We start from the raw sequence: 19,604 nt of genomic DNA on the forward strand, positions 1-19,604 counted from the left end.
GGTGCCGCCAGGGGCCGTGTCACGCAGCTCCACTTCCAGCTGGAACTGGGTATACTGGGCTGATTCCCTACTGCCTGTGACTGGGCAAGGTTCTTTTCTCTGCGTCTCTTCCAGCTCCCAGGCCAGCCTAAGGCTGGTCTTGCTTGGGTCAGAGGTCCACCCAAGGTGCCTTCAGGGATCTCTAGTCACAGAGCACAGTTATCACCAGCACACTGAACAAGACTGAGGGACAGGAGCAGGAGACCACTGATACCTAGTCACAGATGCCTTGGGACTGGCTGGGCGGGCTGTCCTTTGCAATGACGATCACGGGGCAGTGGGGAGCTGGTAACAGACGGTGCGTACCATATCGGACCGAGTCCCAATCCTATTTTCATTGCTTAGCTATGGCCTTAAGCAAGTTACATAACCTCTCCCCTCCTCAGTTTCCCTCATCTATGGAGGGTTAAATTCAGTGAGAAATATAAAGTGCCATGAAATGACAGGAAATGCTATGAAAGCCCTTGTGTAGTTATTCATACCATTATTACCATCATCAAAAATTCAGCTGAAGAATACAGTAAGAGTGCCCGGATGCACTTTGAAGATATGCTGCCACTCATGGATTCTTCTGGGCATCTGAGGACATTGGAAGGTGGACCCCGAGAAATAGATCAGGCTGGTGGACAGGGCAGGAGCTGGTGTCGCACAGAGCTGTTGAGCGCTGGCTCTCCAGGGTGTTAGTTGCTCTGGCCTCCTCAGACATGTTTGGAGTCATCTCTCTTTATCAGAGATGTGTCCTATCCGGGTGTCTAATCCTCAGCTCTCTATACAAGTGGCCTTGTTTTCTGCTTTGTTCCTAAGGACACCAGCTGCTCTGACATATTAATAATAGCAGACATTGGCTGATTGGTTGATTGATTGATTACTCACAAAGGCACTGTGCATGCACTAGGGACCTTGGCTCTGCCCCTCCATCACTCGATCCACCCCATGAAGAGGAGGATATCCCTATTTTACTAAGGAACAGACTTCACTGTAAAGCCAGAGCATGCCTCATGTCTGCAACTCCAAGGCAAGGCTTCTTCTCCATTCCAAAAGAAGCTCTTCACACTTTTGTTCTGTTCTCACCTCTTCTTTGTTTCTCTTTATTTATTTATTTATTGGAGGCAGGGTTTCATGGTAGTGTAGAATGACCTAGAACTCACTTCATAGGCCAAGCTGACCTCCAACTCATGACAGTCCTCCTACCTCAGCCGCCTGAGTGCTGGGATTACAGCATGAGCCATCACGCCCAGTTCCATCTCTTTATTTCTTTAGAAAAAAAAAGTTATTTATTTGCAAGCAGAGAGAGAGGGAGAATGGGCATGCCAGAGCTTCCAGCCACCATAAACAAACTCCAAATATGCACGTGCCACCTTGTACATCTGGTTTACGTGGGTACTGGGGAACTGAACCCAGGTCATTTACAGGCAAGTGCTGTAACTGCTGAACTACCTTTCCAGCCCCATCTCCTCACTTTTTTTTTTATTTTTTAAATTGTCTTGGTTTTTCGAGGTAGAGTCTCGCCCTAGCCCAGGCTGACCTGGAATTCACTATGTAGTCTCAGGGTGGCATCAAACTCATGGTGATCCTCCTACCTCTGCCTCCCAAGTGCTGGGATTAAAGGCGTGCGCCACCATGCCCAGCTCTAATGTCATTTTTTATCCCTTAGCTGTTGACACACCACTGTGATTGGTGCCCTGCATAGCTTTTTGCTCTAACGTGATGATTTTTGTGTGTGCTCCTTTCCCATTTCACACGCATCACTGCATCAATCCCCCAGCTGCCTGATGGCCAGCACACTGACACTGAGCGCCTTGGCGCCACCTTCCCGCTCACACTCCTGCTGCAAGGCTCGCTGGCTTTGTGCTCGCCCTTCCTTTGCTGTCTGCCTCGCTGACTCTCCACAAACCTGTGCCTCCACGCTGCCTCGTCTAGCTTAGTTGCTCCTATTCGTCTCCTCCTGCGCCCACACCAGCCTGGGCTCATTGCCATGGCACTAACTTCACCTTAGCTGGGCAAGTCCAGCTGCCCCACGTGTTTTACCCTTCTTCGTTGGAAGGGATGTACTCTGGGAATGGAGACCTCCTCCCCCATCACTGAGGGCCCCAACCCTTCCCTGGGTGGGTTGAGAACCAGCCGTCTCTGCGAGAGCAGTACTGGCTCTCTGCCCTGGCCACCCGCCCCGTGGTGTACCTAGCTGTCTCAGTGTCTGCAGGGGCGGCAGGCTCCAAGGGCGACAGCAAAGGAACCCAGGAGGTGGAGGACTTCTGAGACACAGGTGCGTGGCAGCTCAGGTGAGCCCCAGTGCAGACTGTCCCTGTGTGACCTGCAGCTCCCTGGGACGGGCTCTGCGCTGACCTCTAGTTGAGTGGGGGTCACCTCTGCAAGGGAATGCAGAGCCCATACCACGTTACAGTTCTGCCAGTTCGAGACTGCTCCCCACGGCTTCGACAGAGTGAAAAGGCTACTCTTACAATAATACCATTCTGTAGCTGCCTCCCAAGAGCTGCATTGTCACTGGAGAAATGAAGGCTTGCTTTAGCTGCCTCCCCTCTCCCAGACCCTGGGCTTCCTGATCCTATTGACCTTGTACTCATGACTTCCACAGCAGATCAGTAAGACCTGGACAGCAGAGATGACACCCAGTCCCTGCCTATGGGAGCCACAGTCCACAGGGTGGGGGGCAACACTAATAAGAAATGATTCTATTGCAATTCAGGGATCTCAGTGGCTTTTGGAAAGCTGGCGCAGAGCAGCTACACACCCCAACCACCCAACTAGGTGAACGATTGACAGCAGGATGGAATACTTCAAACCAGCTTTGTTCCCTGGAATTCCCAGGTTCAATCACTGTCATGATGGGGACACCTCAAAGGCCCTTCTGGGGCACAATGGGAGGGAAATGCGGAACTGTGTGAAAAGGTGGCAGGAAGCCCCATAGCTGCTCTTCCTGGTGGAGTCAGGAAGTGGCCGGAGCGCTCAGCACGAGAACGCTCAGGCTTAGAAAGTGAACCGGTCAGGGCTTGGGAATGGGCTCCGCTCTGAGGCTTTGAGATAAACATTACCGAAGGAACCGCAGAACCACTCACCCCTTCTCAGAGGCGAGAAGACAGAGCACGAGAACCCCCAATGTTAAAGCAAGAAGGCATTTGGCAGTGGGAGCCCAGGCAGAGGGCCCAGCCTGAGCAGGGAGCGCTGGTTCTTTCCTTGTTCCCGGCTCTGCAAACACCGCCCCCTCCTCATCGAGCCCCCCATTCTTCTCAGACACTCAGCTTCCACTCAGGGTCTCAGGCTTGTCCCCAGCCTCACAAGAGTGGAGTTTCTCCAGGAGTGCCACCTGCTCACTAGCGGCTGGCCAGCGCTCACCCTCGGCGAGGGGCTCGGCTTGCTGAGCGGTCTGCCACCGGGCCGCAGCCGCGGCGGACGTCAGTGACAGTGGCACACGCCCTGCCGCTGCCTGCTGCCCGGTGTGCCACCGTGGCATTTCTGACTCTGGCTGAGGTGGCAGGGAGCTTCCTTCTGGCCCCCCGGCTGTCAGGCAGAAGGAGACCCAAGGCGGGGAAAAGTAGAAAGGGGAGCAGCGTGCTGTGGATAAGAGTCCCTGTGCTTTCCAGCCTCACCTCCATTGGAGAGACTATGACATCTCCCAGTCAGCAAAGCCGTCTTCTTCAGCCTCCCTCCGGGATAAAGTTATTCATGTGGTATTGGGCAACACCAGAGAGAATTTAATTTTCCTTTTTTTAAAAAAATTTATTTACTTCTTTATTTATTTGAGATCGGGAGGGAGAGAATGGGCTCACCAAGGCCTACAGCCACTGCAAACAAACTGCAGACATATGAGCCACCATGTGCATCTGCCTTAGGTGGATTCTGGAAAGTCAAACCTGGGTCCTTAGGCTTCCCAGGCAAGCATCAGAAACAGCTAAGCTGTCTTTCCAACCCTAGGATTTTTTTTTTTAATTGTCTAAGACTCACTTTACCAGGACAGAAATTGAAAGATACCACTGGAGAGGAAAACGGTCACCAAGCCCGGCCAGAAGTGGGGAAGTGGCAATGGTGGCCTCAGGGCCTGTGCTTAATTGCAAATCATGCTGGCTGGAGAATGGAAAGAATCCTGGCCCTAAGGGCAAGCCAATGCCTAGGCCAGCTCTGCCCCACTGCTGGCCGCGACAGGACCTGTTTAAGCCTCTTTTTACAAAATGGAGACAAATTCAGAGCAGCCACCCCAGCAACGTGCTCAGGCGGAAAACATCCCCAACACCTGCTTGAGGATAATTTTGGCTGTGGGGTGTCACTTTTTGCCGGGCCACCCTTTCACCCATGTGTTACCCTCACTAATCCCCACTGTTTCCTGGGACACAACCTGGCCCAGGCGTAGGAGCTCCTCTGCTGAAGAAGCTAGATGGGCAGGTGGCCAGGTACAGCCCAGGTCAGAATATGTCCAAGCTTGAGAGGGGCACAGGGGCCAGTGGGACTACAGATCTAGGACAGTTTCCCCAACCTCAGTGTCCTTATCCAAGGCACCCTCTCAGGGGCCTGGCTCCAGAATGGATCACTCAGCCTTCAGTAAGTTCCAGTGTTACTACCTTCCAATGCTGGCACAAAACACCAGAAGCAACTTAATGGGAGCAAAGGATTTATTTTGGCTTACAGTCTTAGGGGGTTGCTCTGTGATGGCAGGGGAAAGCATGGCATGAGCAGAGGCTGGACGTCACCTCTGCCACAGCAGGTGGGAAACTGTAGCAGGAGAGTTTGCTGAAGTGTAACAAGGAGAAGCTGGCTACACCACCCCTGCCACCCTCCATAACACACCTCCTCCAGCAAGGCTCTACTTCCCAACCGCCATCAGCTAGGGATAAAGCATTCAGAACACATGAGTTTATGGACAGCTGATCCAAGCTACTGCATCCAGGCTCTTCATCATAGCACCTACAATGACCTATGTCCCCAGTGGCTCCAGTTCCATCCTCTGCCCCAGTCTCAGGTGTCCCTTGAGCACTCGGCAGTACTCACACTGGCATGTGGCTCATATACCTGATGTGGAGCCCCTGCTAAGGAAATTCTCTTCCTTCTTAAACAGGGTAGATTTTGAGTATTTTTTAATTTTATTCTTGAGAGAGAGACAGAGAGAGAGAGAGGGAGAGAGAATTGGTGTACCAGAACGTCAACCACTGAAATCAAACTCCATACACTTGCGCCACCTAGTGGGCATGTGCAACCTTGCACTTACCTCACCTTTGTGAGATCTGGAGAGTCAAACGTGGGTCCTTAGGCTTCATAGGCAATAGCCTTAACAACTAAGCCATCTCTCCAGCTCAATTTTGAGTATTTTTAAAGAATTCGTTTAAATAATTTTTATTATTTATTTGAGAGAGAGAGAGAGGCAGATAGAGAGAGAAAGGGTGTGCCAGGGCGTTAGCTGCTCCAAATGAACTCCAGATGCGTGTGCCACCTTGTGCATCTGGCCTACATGGGTCCTGGGGAATCAAACCTGGGTCTTTCGGCTTTGCAGCCAAGCACCTTAACCACTAATTAAGTCATCTCTCCAGCCCTTGAGTATTTTTTATAAGTATCATCAGCGTAAACTACGATGTTTCCTGATTTTAAATATGCCTTCAGAACCAGCCAACATCCCTCCTACTTGGGGGTAGAGCTAATTCATCCTCTAGGACTTCCCCTAACTTCCACCTCCTCCAGGAAGCCAGCCTGGACATCCCAGGCTGGGCTGAGTACCCATCTTCTCTCACAGCTGCCCTCAAAATTTCTTTCTTTTCCTAATCACAGCCACCTGCATTGTTAGATTATTTATGTTTCCCCAGCCTTCCACAAGGTCCTCTGTGCCCAGATCCCTGTTCAGGTTCTGCAAGGCAAGTGTGTCAGCACTATAGCTATCCCTGTGACAATATACCTGGTTTCAAAGGTCTCAGTTCATGGTCACTTGGCCACGTTGTGTTGGCCCTGCAGCAAGGCGGCATCATGGTTGGGGAGCATAAGACAGGTAAGCTCTGTTCATTTCATGGCGATCAGGAAGCAGAGAGAGAAAGAAAGAGAAGGGAGGGGCTGGAGAGAGGGCTTAGTGGTTAAGGAGATTGCCTGCAAAGCCAAAGGACCCAGGTTCGCTTCCCCAGGACCCACATAAAGCCAGATGCACAAGATGGCACGTGTGTCTGAAGTTCATTTGCAGTGGATAGAGGCCCTGATGCACCCATTCTTTACTGATCTGCTTCTCTCTCTCTCAAATAAATACATAAATAAAGTATTTTTTAATAAAGAGGAAAAGAGGATCCCAATGTTCCCCTCAAGGACATACCTCCAAGCACTACACTTTGTCTTAGACTTCCTGAAGTCTTCATCCCTCCTAATAGCTCTATCAGCTGGGGACTTAGGCTTTGGGCCTTTAGCACATGACATTTGGGAGACATTTATGATCCAAGCCGTAACACCAAGTTGTAAGTAAAAACTGGGGGCTGTGTGCATGAGCTGTGGCATGAATGTGTGTTCCCACCATGTTGCAGGTAATTAAGTCAAACCCAAGGCCTAGCGTTCTACCACCAAGCTGCAGCCCCAGCCCCGCCATGTTGAAAGTGACTCCTCCCCAGCTCGGGGCAATGGCACAGGAGGTGGGGCCTGCAGGAAGTGGAGTCAGATGTCCTTACCAAGGCTCGAGGGAACTAGCCACCCCCTTCTGTCCCACCATCCTCGCCAGGTGAGAATGCATTAAGTTGCCATTTTGGAGGCAGAGACCAGGCCCTCGCCACGCACGAACCTGCTAGCACCTTGATCTTGAACTTGAAGACCTCTGGAACTATGAGAATTATTTTCCCCCCCTTATAAGTGATCTAGGTTCAGATATTTTGTTAGATCAGCACTAACATAACCACCAATTAAACAAGATTTTATCCCCAAACTCGACAGCACGGTTTGGGAATTAATTCTGGTATCTCTCCAAATTCTCTTCGAGAAGCCCTGCATTAGACCAGGGGTATTTTTTATGCCTTGGTGCTTCTTTCTGCAAAACCGGGTCGCTGAGCTGTGAGAGAAATTTCAAGTCTGCCACCGAGTCTGGCTTTGGCCTTAGGTGAGGCAGAGCTAAAATTTACCTCTGGTACAGCTCCGCCCTCCTCAGCCCACTTCCCCGAGGCTGGAAAGTGATGGGACTTTTGTCCCTTTCCTCACTCTGTCACTCTTCCCTTCTCCAGACACACAGAGACTTATCTAGCTATGTCTGCTTAGAAATCTAGAACGCCCATCAGGGACGGAGGCCACAAACCTGCAGGAGCACCCCCACCCCACCCCAGCCTGCCTGAGCGCTTCCTTCCCCTCATAGCTGGCACAGGGTGGGTAGCTAACGGCTCACAGAGCTACCGTGCAGGCCACCTGCTACTGTGGGCAGAGACGCTGGGGCTGGAGAGGAAAGGCTTAGGGAGCTGGAGGCGGAAGCCAGCCAGGAGCCCGGGCCTCCCCTCGGCTGCTCTGTAACAGTTTCCTTCTTGTTGCTGGAACAAAACACCAGACCAGAAATAGCTTCTGGGAGAAAAGAGTCTATTTCAAGCTTACACGTTTTTTAAAAAATATTTATTTTTTATTTATTTATTTATTAGAGACAGAGAGAGAATGGGCACGCCAGGGCCTCTAACTACAGCAAATGAACTCCAGATGTGTGCGCCCCCTTGTGCATCTGGCTCACGTGGGACCTGGAGAATCGAACCTGGATCCTTAGGCTTCTAAGGCAGGCGCCTTAACCACTAAGCCATCTCTCCAGCCCTCAAGCTTACAATTTTTTTAAATACTTATTTATTTACCTGTGTGTGTGTGTGTGTGTGTGTGTGTGTGTACGTACACAGGGGTGCGTGGGGTCACAGTGCTCATGTGGAGGTCAAGGAAAACCTTAAATTGTCCATGTTCCTCCTACTTTGGTACAGGGCAGGGTCTTTTTTAATTTTTTTGTTCATTTTTTATTTATTTATTTGAGAATGACAGAGAGAGAGAGAGAAAGAGGCAGACAGAGAGAGAGAGAACGGGAGCGCCAGGGCTTCCAGCTACTGCAAACGAACTCCAGATGCACACGCCCCCTCGTGCATCTGGCTAACATGGGTCCTGGGGAATTAAGCCTCGAACTGGGGTCCTTAGGCTTCACAGGCAAGCACTTAACCGCTAAGCCATCTCTGCAGCCCAAGCTTACAATTTTTAAGGGGAGTTTCAGCATGGTGGGGAAAAGCAGGCAACTGGGGTATCACATCTGCAGACCAAGCAGGAAGGAAATTGTCCCAGTGAGCCAGCTCTGAACCCCTCATGGGGTTGGTCTAATAACCTTCAAGGCCCACCCCCAGTGACAGCTTCCTCCTCAAGGGGCTCGGGCAGCTGGGGACTAAGTAGGAAGTAATTACGAACACTGGGGGACATCTTATGTTCAAACCACGACACATTTTCTCCCTACCGCTGGCAACATGAGGAAGGGAGGCCAGACCCACTCTAGACCTAGAAATGGAACTGAACAGTAAGGACCGATCTCAAGATGCTTGCCTTCCACCCCCTCCTGGCCTTGCCCTGGGCGCCCCTTCATCCTTGGGAATGGAGCTTGTTCAGCTGGGTGAGGAGGCAACCGCAGGCTCTGCGGCCTGTATGTGGTTTCCCACCGGGAACAGCGGCGGTGCTGAGGACGGGAAGCCGGTGGCCAGAGCCCAGGGGGTGGACATTTAGGGTAATTTTGAGGTCCCCACAGGAAGAAGGCAACTGAGGGGAAAGAGGACCCCAGAGCATGACATGGTTAGGAGAAGGAATCGAAGTGATGAGAGAGAGAGTATCTTTTTTAAAAAAAAATTTTTTTTTTTGGTTTTTCGAGGTAGGATCTCACTCTAGCCCAGGTTGACCTGGAATTCACTATGAGTCTCAGGGTGGCCTCGAACTCACTGCACTTCTCCTACCTCTGCCTCCCGAGTGCTGGGATTAAAGGCGTGCACCACCATGCCCAGCTAAAATAATTTTTATTATTGACAACTTCCATAATTATAGATAATACCCCATGATAATTCCTTCCCCCTCACTTTTCCCTTCACAACTCCACTTTCCATCCTATCCCCTCCCCCTCTCAATCAGTCGCTCTTTTATTTTGATGTCATCATCTTTTCCTCCTATTATATTGGTCTTGTGTAGGTAGTGTCAGGCACTGTGAGGTCATGGATATCCAGATCATTTTGTGTTTGGAAGAGTGCATTTTAAGGAGTCCTATACTTCCTTTGGCTCTTACATTCTTTCCACCACAATGGATCCTGAGCCTTGGAAGGTGTGCTAGAGAGTGCTCAGCACTCCTCTGTCACTTCTTCTCAGCACCATTTTGCCTTCTGAGTCATCCCAAGGTCACTACCATTTGAAAAGAGAAACTTCTCTACCCAAAAGTGAGAGTAGCATTATTATATGGGTATGAACATTGAGAAAAGTGCTTACCAGGCAGTTTGGTGAGCCTAATATATGCATTTAGCCAGACACTAGCAGGCATTACACCCCAGGGCTCATGACTTCCCCATCATAGGTTTCAGTAACAGACATGTATTCCCTCCCATGGAGTGGGCCTCCAATGCAATTAGATATTGGTTGGTTTCCCCCATAACAAACATGCCACTTTTATACCCATTGGCTCATTTGGCCTGGCTGGCCAAACTTAATGCTTGCAGTGTCCACTGTTTTCATCTCTGATGACTTCTATCTGAGAAAGTATCTGTAAAAAAATTTTTTTTATTTAATTATTTATTTGAGAGAGAAAGAGAATGGGCATACCAGGGCCTCTAGCCACTGCAAATGAACTCCAGATGCACATGCCACCTTGTGCATCTGGCTTACATGGGTCCTGGGGAATGGAACCTGGGTCCTTTGGCTTCACAGGCAAGAGCCTTAACTGCTAAGCTATCACTCCAGCCTGAGATTTTTTTTTTTTACTTTTTATTGACAATTTCCATCAATATAGACAAGATTCCACAATCAAAATCCCCTCCTACCATTCTCCTTTCCCTCTCCCAAATTCCCTCCCCTCCCATTAACAACCCTTTTCTTCATTAGTCCTCATCGTACTTTCATGCTTTAAAAAGAAAAATTTAGTTAAATTAGGGTTGTTTGCATGATCCTGGCTGGAAGGTCACTTACTGTGGAGTGAGTGGGCAGCGTACCACTGATGAACCCGGCACCTGCTCCCCCAGCAACCACTGGCTGCTATTCACGATTCTGGGAGGTGTGGGCGCTCACGTGTCTTTCCCCCATTGGTGGAGAAGAACTGACAGGCTCCGTCACGTGCTGGAAACCACGGCTGTTGTGAGTTCACGAGTATAACAGCCGTGTCGTCTCTAGAAGACAGCAGTCTGCAGCCTCCTCCCCATCTCTTACATTCTTTCCACCTCCTCACCTGAAAGCTTCCCTGCACCTTTGAGGGAGTGGATGAAACGTCGTGCTGGAAACTGAGCACACTTAATTCCGGCAGTTTGCTCGCTCTGCATCTCTACACTATAGTAAGAAACGTCTGTGATCCAGGCTTCCAGCCGTTAACTTATCTATGGGAACAAATGTACACATGCAGGAGGCAGCTTGACATAAGCACAGTTCCTGGGGAGAATGTGTTTCTGCACGCTGTCTTCTGAGGTACAATCAGGGAGCTGCTGGGGGGCCGTATCCTCAGTCTGGTATCATTGTGGAATTGCCCTTCCTTTCTGGTCCCCCCCAACTCCACTGTGAGGAGGGTTGTTCATTCACTCACTGCTCTGCTGGGGTCCATGCTAACCAGGTGCTTCCCCAGTTTACACACACACACACACACACACACACACACGCTTAGAGAGCAGGCTGGGCCTTCCACTGGAGCACTCAGGAGCATGACTGTATTGGGTTACAGCTTGTTGATTCTGCTGGTGGGAATCTGGAGCTCCGTGAGGCCTGGCTCACCCCAGCGGACGGGACTGTGGGTTCCCTGTCTTGTGTCTCCATCGTCCGATCACACCCGCTTTTTGTTCTCCTAGAATTTGCCCATCTGTCTAGCCTTCCAACTGCCTTCCTTGTCTTTAGCACTTTTAGGCTCTTCAAACACACTCAGGCAAGGTGCATGCATCTTTTCTGTCGGCTCAGGAGAGGAAGGTCAAGCGTGGAGCCCAGGTGAGAGCTCCCTGCCTGTCCTCCAACCAGCGCTGCACAGTGCAAACATCCCAACGTTCTAGGTTGTCCCCAAGGAGGTCCCCCACATCCTCGCCCGACAGCGTTGCTAGGGAAGGCCACGCGTTGTTTGGGGCTATTTTCCTGTACAGCGCTCTCATGGTACACGTGAAGTAACTCGAGAGAGCTCTGCTCAGGACAGAATCAGGGCCCCACATGGGCTGTGGGGACCGTCTGTGATGATGACGCTCGCTGGCATGGACTTTAAAGAGAATGTTTGTATCCCAGCTGAAGGCACAGCCCTTTCTCCTGGGGCAACAGTGAGGCTCGTCAAAGAGAAGAATCCAGATTCCACATACTTTCTGATATGAGCCAAGGTTTCTATTGGGTGGGACAGGGCCTGTGGGATCAGGGTGCCATATTTTAGAAATAACAGTATTACAGGCCATGATGGGCTTGTCGTTGTAGATAGTTAAGTGGATTGACACCTGGTAAGCCTCACCCCGAATGCAGAGGAGCCAAGTCACTGGAGGGGCAGGACTGATGTTTGATTTGATTGTTGAAGAGAAGGCATGCTCCTGGCAGCAAGTAGAGGGAAAGGCATTCTAGGAACAGTTCCAGGGAAAGCCAGGAGACAGAGGAGTAATTCTCCGAGTCCTCAGAGACCAGAACAGTCTGATAAGTGACTAACACAGGCTCAGATGCACAGTGTGGACGCTGGCACTTGCGTATCTTCTCATTTCTTTTCCTGAAAACAAAACAGTGCCCAAGCTGTCCGAGTTGAGCATTCAGGGCAGTCACTCAAATGCCTTCCATTGTCCAGCATCCACCCCGTGACCTTAAAAGTCTGATCTTTTTTTTTTTCCAAATTGTGGATGCAAGAGTGACTGTAGGGCGATGACTCATGTCTTGGCATGGCCCGCTGCAGGTGGGGAAGACTTCACAGCTCAGGGACACAGCTGAAGCCACCAGTCCCTGTGCCAGTCTCTCCACCCATTTCCATCTTCGACTCTGTCATAACCACATGAGCTAATGCCCCGAAATTTATGGATGGCAAAAAGAGTCCCTGGAAATCTTATGATTCACTCTGGGTCACACGGGGGTTAGTGATGGAGTATAGAAGAAAAATTCACCCAAGAACTTTTTTTTTTTTTCCTTTTTCTAAGATAGGGTCTCACTCTAGCTCAGGGTGGCCTTGAACTCAAGGCAATTCTCCTTCCTCTGCCTCCTGAGTGCTGGGATTAAAGGTGTGAACCACCACGCCCAGTACTCACACAAGAACTTTTAGAACAAATACCTTGGAATACTCGTCACATAGACACAGATGTGCACCTGGCTCCCGTGACTTCATAAAAAGTTAGATGTGGAGGGCCAGGGAGATGGCTCAGTGGATAAAACACCAGCCATGAACCTGATGTGGGAACTTGGGGTGTCTTTGAGAGGAACAGAGCTTTTCCCAGTTCAGGAGTTAAGATGCCAGATACCCACAGCCACACAAAATGCCCACTGAGTCAGTGGCTTCCAGGCTCTTGTCTTACGAACTTCAATGAACGAAATCCACAGACCATAGAGGATGAAGTTCAGGAAGATTTTACTTTTGAGCTCAAGAGAAGGGAAGAAAGCAAAGCTCCCACCCAGGAGGGCTTCCCAGAAATGGGAAAGTCAGCTGGGGACCATGATTGGGGTTTTTAATGGGAATTCAGTGGGTGGGGGTTGAGCTGCTCAGCTCAGTTCTCATACCAGGTTTCCAGGAAAAAAGGAACAAACCCATCTACATTCCTAAAAAAGGTATCATCCTTCTTGGAAGGACATGACCTTCCAGGAAAGAATGAGAAAAAGAAAAACCAGATTCCCCATTTGCAGGCTCAAGAACACTTCCACTGTCTTTTGCCACTTCTAGTTTACTTTGGGGGTCCCTGTTGCCCCAAAGCTGCCCTCCAACTCTGAGTACCTGAGTTCAATCCCCAGGCCCCATGTAAAAAGCTGGGAGCTATGGCAGGCTTCTGTAATCCCAGTACAGCCACGGGGAGAAGGGAGGGGGAGACAGGAGAATTCTGGAGGCTCACAAACCAAGCTTTGAACAAGGACTCCGTTTCAAATGAGGGGGAAGGCAAGGACTGACCAGAAAGCTGTGCTCTGATCCCCACACTGTGCATTCATACACACGAACACACATTCACTTACAAGTAAATGATTTATTTGTATTTGCAAGTAGAGAAAGATAGAAGAGAGACAGAGAGAATGGGTGTTTCAGGGCCTCAACCCACTGAACTCCAGACTCATGCGCCACTTTATGCATCTGGCTTTACACAGGTCCTGGGGAATCAAACCTGGGTCCTTTGGCTTTGCAGGCAAATGCTTTAACTGCTAAGCTATTTCTTCAGCCCAGTTGTTTTGTAAAGAGCAGATGGTGGTTGTCAGTGAGGTGATGGGTAGAGGCATTTGTAGAAACACAATAAGTAAATTGTGACCCTTCCCCAAGGTACCTCTGGAGCTGATGGCCTGTGACAAAGGACTCTTCAGCGGAATCCTGTTAAGGGCAAGGGGCTGTCTACGTCACACCACTGTCACCATAAATAGCCCACGGATGGGAGTGTGGCTGAGAAAATGAGAAAAAGTGTGGCTGGAAGAGGGAAGCTAGCTGTCTCTTGCCCACAGGCGGGTGGGAGTGAGCGAAGCCAGCCTCTTTCAACTGTATGTCAGTCAGGGGCCTGGCCTGACTGTTCCTACCCACCCCTCGGGAGGCTGAGGAACTGGCTCAGTGAGCAAGGCACTCTTTTTGGATGTGCATTCGTTTTGAAGTGTGCCCCACCTGCAGAGCGTGTACAGGCATCAAGGTGCCCCGTGCGCTGATGTTCGCAAGGAGCCTCTAAGGGTAGCTGGAGCTCAAGCCAAGATGCAAAAGCAGCCCTGCCCCTCACTTTTCTCTCATTTGGAATTATATTTGGGAGACTGAAGCTCATGACCACACGTCACTGAGGCTCCTTCATTCTCAGGGATGATTCATTTTCCCATTGTGTGAAGAGAAACTCTTAATTTTCCCACTGGTGAGGGACAGTGGCATGGCTGCTTCCAGGTGGCCCTGTCACAGTAATACGAAACAGGTGGGCAGCAATGAGCTGCAAAATGGCCAGGTGAGGGGTCAGTAAGAGACTGAGGCTGTGGAACAGTCAACGAGGAGCTTAGGAGGCAGGTGACTCGGCCTTTATTCTCACCCTGAGGCCACCTTCTTGTACTGCCTGGTGTTGAAGGGAGGCGGTATGCCACTCCAAATGCAGAACTAGGCTGTGTGACTCTGGACGAGTCTCTCCAGCTCTCCAAGCCTCCATTTCCTTCTATGTGACGTAGGAATGAGGTATCCTGGTCAGCCTCAGCAAGCTGTGTTGAGATCCCAGTGGGACAAGCTGAGCAGCGTGGGAAAGGCAGATTCTCAGATGCTCAGCAGATGTGGTTGAGCTGTGACAGGTTCCAGTTCCCCAAATTCAGTTCCCAGTGTTTCCCTTCACAAGCTGTGCTCTCTTCCACAAGTGACTTGCTTCTGTGTTTAAGCTTTTCCCACCTTAAAAAATGGAGACAATAATAGTAGTTCCTACCTCAAGGGGTTGTTGTGATATGAGTTTGATACCTACATTCATCCGAATTGTAGTGATGTTCCTGGCCCCATATGAGCTCATCACCCACATTAAAGTAGATGGCAAATGTTGATGATGGGATGATTGGGACAAGGGCTTGATATGCGAGGGCAGTGCAGCATGTGTACAGGATATGAGGGCCAGGGAGCAAGGACACTGGTGCAGGAGAGGTGCGGATCCCGTGAGGGACAGGTAAGGTGCCTGCCTGGGCACACACCCTGAGACTGGGCTGAGCCTCCGGTCTGGAGAAGAGAGGGGAAACAGCCTCCTGTGGCCAGCCTCATTCTATATGAGAATTGCAAGATGAAGAGGACACAGGGATTGAAGCCATTACCTCTGGGGTCTGGCTTCAACGAGGGGCAGCAGGATACGGGCTTGAGCCTGGCTTCCAACACTCACACCAAGTCTCCTGCCTGCTCGGTGAACTCTGCAGCTTTAGTGAACAAAGGTTCCTGTAAACCGCGCTGGCCACATTCCCGTTACCGCACAACTTGGGTGTTAATATTTGCTACTTAAGAGTTTGGCTGCTCCTCAGACAGCCTTCAAACAGTTCAGGCCTCCCACATACTCCTGCAGGCCAGGGAAAACCAGGCCTACGTAGCTATGTGAGACAACACGGGCACCATCATCATCTTCATTCTCCACCTTCCCGATGTCGGCTGGCCAGCACCATGCCCCTCCCTCAGCCCCCCTGACTTCCTGTTTCGCGCCCATTCTCCCTGCACACAGCTCTGCCACTCTCACGGGCCGGGGCGCTCCTCCCGCCCTTCAGAGCCCCCTGCACATGTCCTCCCATTGAGGCCTCCCGGGAGCTGCCTAGTTCCAACGCCTGTGCACTTGGGAATTGTTGCATGTCTCACAGCTTCTAAAAGTATTCATTTCTTTAAACATCCCGTGCCATGAACTCTCCCTTGCTCCCAGGGATGGCTCTGGCCCTGGGCTAGTCGGCGCCGCATCCTCGTGGCCAGTAAGACAATGCTTAAAATTAAGAATCCACAATCCACGCAGGTTACTTGGTTTAACTCTTATGTGCAGACATGTCATTGCTTATGGATTTTAACTTGTGGCTCCTTCCAAACTGAGTGCTGGAAGAAAATGCCTGTCTGTTGACCACCAAAGGAGGCTGCAGGGAAAGTTTGAGGATTTGCAGAAATTTCCGAAACTTCTCAGGATGTAACCTGTTTATCTGTTTTGAGATGGGGTCTGGCTATGTTGCTTTGAACTCCTGGCCTTTCTTACCTCAGCCTCCTGAGCAGCTGGGACAACCATTACCCTATTTCTAAAAGAACATCCCCTGCAGGCAGTTTTTTTTGTATTAATTTATTTATGTACACACACACACACACACACACACACACACACACCAGGGCCTCTTGCCACTGCAAACAAGCGCCACACAGCTTGCACTAGCTACTTTTTGTTAAGTTTTACGTGGGTGGCTTGGGACTTGAACCCCAGCCAACAGGCTTTGCAAGTAAGTGCCCTTAAGCATTGAGCCATCTTCCCAGAACCACTGGAACATTCTCATCTTGAGAGACACCAAGCCCTGCGTCAGAGACAAAGCCTTCCCAAACCAGCCTTTATCCTCCCTCTAGGAGCTGCTCCTGGTTTTCTTCTTTTCTTTTCTTTTTTTTTTTTGGTTTTTCAAGGTAGGGTCTCACGCTGGTCCAGGCTGACCTGGAATTAACTATGTAGTCTCAGGGTGGCCTCGAACTCACAGCAATCCTCCTACCTCTGCCTCCCGAGTACTAGGATTAAAGGCGTGCGCCACCATGCCCGGCTCTTCTTTTCTTTTCTTTTAATAGTGCTGGTCACTTATTCCAGATCCTTCCATCTGGCCTGGCTCCATACTGTGGCTGGCCTCCTACTGCCAGCAGAGAAGACTCCTTGGAAGCTACAGGTCCTCGGGCCAGCTCAGAGGCGCAGGTGGGAGGCAGGCACCCGGGGCAGGGGTGAGGAGGTGTGGGCGCTTACGCGTCTCTCTCTTTGCAGCCGAGCCCCTGCCGCTGATGGACCTGTGCCGGAGATCCATCCGTTCAGCCCTGGGACGCCAGCGCCTGCAGGACATCAGCTCCCTGCCTCTGCCTCAGTCTCTCAAGAACTATTTGCAGTACCAGTGAGCAGCACCAACAGGCAGCAGACAGCCTGCAGGACCGGGCCTATCATCACTCGAGGTCGCCCACGGTCATACAGCATGTCCAAGGCTCCCTGGACTTTCAGCCTCAGAGCATCAGGACGTGCATGTCGCCAAACTTGGCAAGGGAGTGACTGTTGCCACCAGTATTGACTGTCCAGGAAGCACCACCCAGGCCCAAACCCCTGCGGCCACGAAGTTGTCCCGAGCATAGAGCGTGCTTTCTTGTTCACGCGAATGAATGAAACGTTCAGGCAGGAGACTGTTGAGTGCCCCGCCGCAGACAGGCGTGGGGGGAAAAAATCGCTTCTGAATAATGAATGACAGGAGCAGCTCCTCACTGGTCCCTTCTCTGCGTGCTCATGCCAGGGCAGCGGGATTGTCCCTACAGTTTAGGACTTGGTGCCACTTGAGAGACAGTCATCCAGGGATGCCCCAGTCAGAGCTGGCCGTGACCCCAGCACACTCAGTACCTGGGCGCACCTCTCTGAGCGGGCTTCCTAGCCCGTTCCCTGCCCTTCTTCAGCCGGAGACATTGTTCTCTGACTGTCCCCACCCCTCTATTCAGGGACTTGAGTCTGATGACTCACCCCAGGGACAGAGCTTATTCTTGGGTATGATCATTTTAAGTGACATTGGCATTTTAAAAGCCAAGTGTGGTAAGGACAGCATTCGTCCAAGGCCAAAGGTGCTAAGGGGTGGGGGTGGGGGGGGACGAAGGCCTTGTGACACAGAGTCTGAGACACCCTGGGGCTGGGGCACCCTCCTAGTGTGCCCGGGGCTCTGGCAGCCATCCATTCTGGTCGTCACAAAGCTTTCTTTGAGCAAATTATTTTTGTTTTCACTTTAGGAGACTCCCATGAGTTTGTTTTTTGTTTCAAATGTGTGTGTGTGTGTGTGTGTGTGATGTGTTGTTTATTTATCAGCTGAGGGCCCTGGGGTGGCCTTGTGACTGGAAGGGTGGAGGCAAGAGATACATTTGCTGCCTGCCCCAAGATTGGTCCCCCCTTGGAATGCTGCTGCCGTCGCCGCCACCGCCACCGCCAGCGCCAGCGCCACCATTTGGCATCTCTTGTGTGTTCTGGATGCTCTCCTGCTAGACTCCTTTTTAACTGGAAATCACCACAGCTGGGTTACCAGAGCCAGATGGCCTGGTCCCTCCACCCCACTTTAATGTGAATGTGACCAACGAGTAAGGAGCGTTTCTAATAAAGTTTGTCATTCAGTCCTTGAGCTGTGTGAGAGGTGCTCTTTGCCAGGGGCTGGTCTGCAGCCAGGCGTGGAAGTACTTGTCCACACACTTCCTGTCTGCAGTCTCCGCTGGAGCCCCCATCCCAGGGATGCTGCCAAGCCCTGCGCTGAAGACGTGACCCCCAAGACCGCAAAGGTGGCCAAAGCCTTGACATCAGAGCTGAGGTGCCCAGGGAACAGGGGGCTCTGCATGAAAGTCCAGGGACAGTCAGGGCAAACTCAAGCAGGCCTGGAGTCGGCCTTGAACACGTGACATCAAAGCGGAAAGCAGAGCCAGGCTGGGTTCCGCTCAAGCCTATTAGCAGGTTAGGAGTCCAGGTCAGGAAGCGAACCAGCTCAGGACCAGCAGAGCATTCACTCGGCAGTTACCCACATGCCATGCACTGTGCCAGCCCATATAGGAACTCGATGCCAGAATGCAGATGTATCCCGCCTGCGCAGTTGACATTCACAGGTCAGTGTTAGAAGGTGAGAAGGAGCTTGGGAAGGAGTGGAAAATCTGGGGGAAGGGAGGGTTTCCTAGAGGAAACCTGACGGGCCCAGCCTTGGAAGCTTTGCGATTTCATCTGGAGGCTTGGGTTTGAGTCTCGGCTTCTTCATTTACACACAGTAACCTTGGGTAAGTCACTTCCTCCCCTGTACACTGTAGGTGCTGGGCCAGGTAACCAGTGACTCAGGACCCTCCCTCTCCCAGCCCCTCTCTGCTCTCTTTCCTCATTTGCATGGCTTCTTGCATCCCCACAATGCCCTCGCCACCCTCACCTCACCCTCTCAGAACGGGGTGACATAGGCTCTCCACCAGCCTCTGCCTGCCCCGAGCCATCGGCCCCTCACCTCCCTGCCTGACCATGCTGCTCCAGGCACCCATGGTACTGTCTGGAGTACTTGGACTGGGCCCCCTTTGTCCTGTGGTCCAGTCCTTTGGCTTTGCAGGCAAATGCCTTGACCGCTAAGCCATCTCTCCAGCCCCTGCTCTCTCATCTTTTGGAACGGGAATCCCCAAGCCCTGGAAGCTCGGCTAAGGCCAGGGTCACTGCAGTGCTGCTATGGCCGTACAGTGCTCCTAGGCAGCCCGGCCTGGACATCTGCATTCCCTAAGTACTGGTGCAGGGGAACATGCATACACAACCATTCCTGGACAGACATTCTGAGAGTCTCGCGACCCTTGCTTTTGCAGCCATAACCCAGCTCCTCCTGTCCTCCGTGGGGTTTCGCCACACTTTCTATGTCTTATTTCTGGCAAGCGCTAATAGCTTTTCATGAATAGCATATGTGATGGGCACCAGGGGTAGGGTACCCCATCTAATCCCTGCTTGTACTGTGGTTAAGTCTTTATTCACCTTACATCTCCTCTTCCTGGACAAAAACAAAAAACCCTCGGGCTGGGGAAATGGCTTAGCAGTTAAGGCAATTTGCCTGCAAAGCCAAAGTTT

The 19,604-nt window shown here is 51.2% G+C and overlaps 1 protein-coding gene across 1 annotated transcript in view; it reads left to right on the forward strand.

Annotated features, from left to right (window-relative positions):
• Nucleotides 1-18,153, forward strand: part of Spsb4 (splA/ryanodine receptor domain and SOCS box containing 4) — an 87,632-nt gene extending 69,479 nt beyond the window's left edge. The window contains exon 3 of the mRNA XM_004663613.2: nt 16,779-18,153. Within this exon, the coding sequence (XP_004663670.1) occupies nt 16,779-16,906 (128 nt within the window). The 3' untranslated portion in view covers nt 16,907-18,153. The remainder of the gene's footprint in view (nt 1-16,778) is intronic.
• Nucleotides 18,154-19,604: the final 1,451 nt, after the last annotated feature.

The sequence above is a fragment of the Jaculus jaculus genome, chromosome 17 (assembly GCF_020740685.1).
Source record: "Jaculus jaculus isolate mJacJac1 chromosome 17, mJacJac1.mat.Y.cur, whole genome shotgun sequence".
Taxonomy (NCBI): Eukaryota; Metazoa; Chordata; class Mammalia; order Rodentia; family Dipodidae; genus Jaculus; species Jaculus jaculus.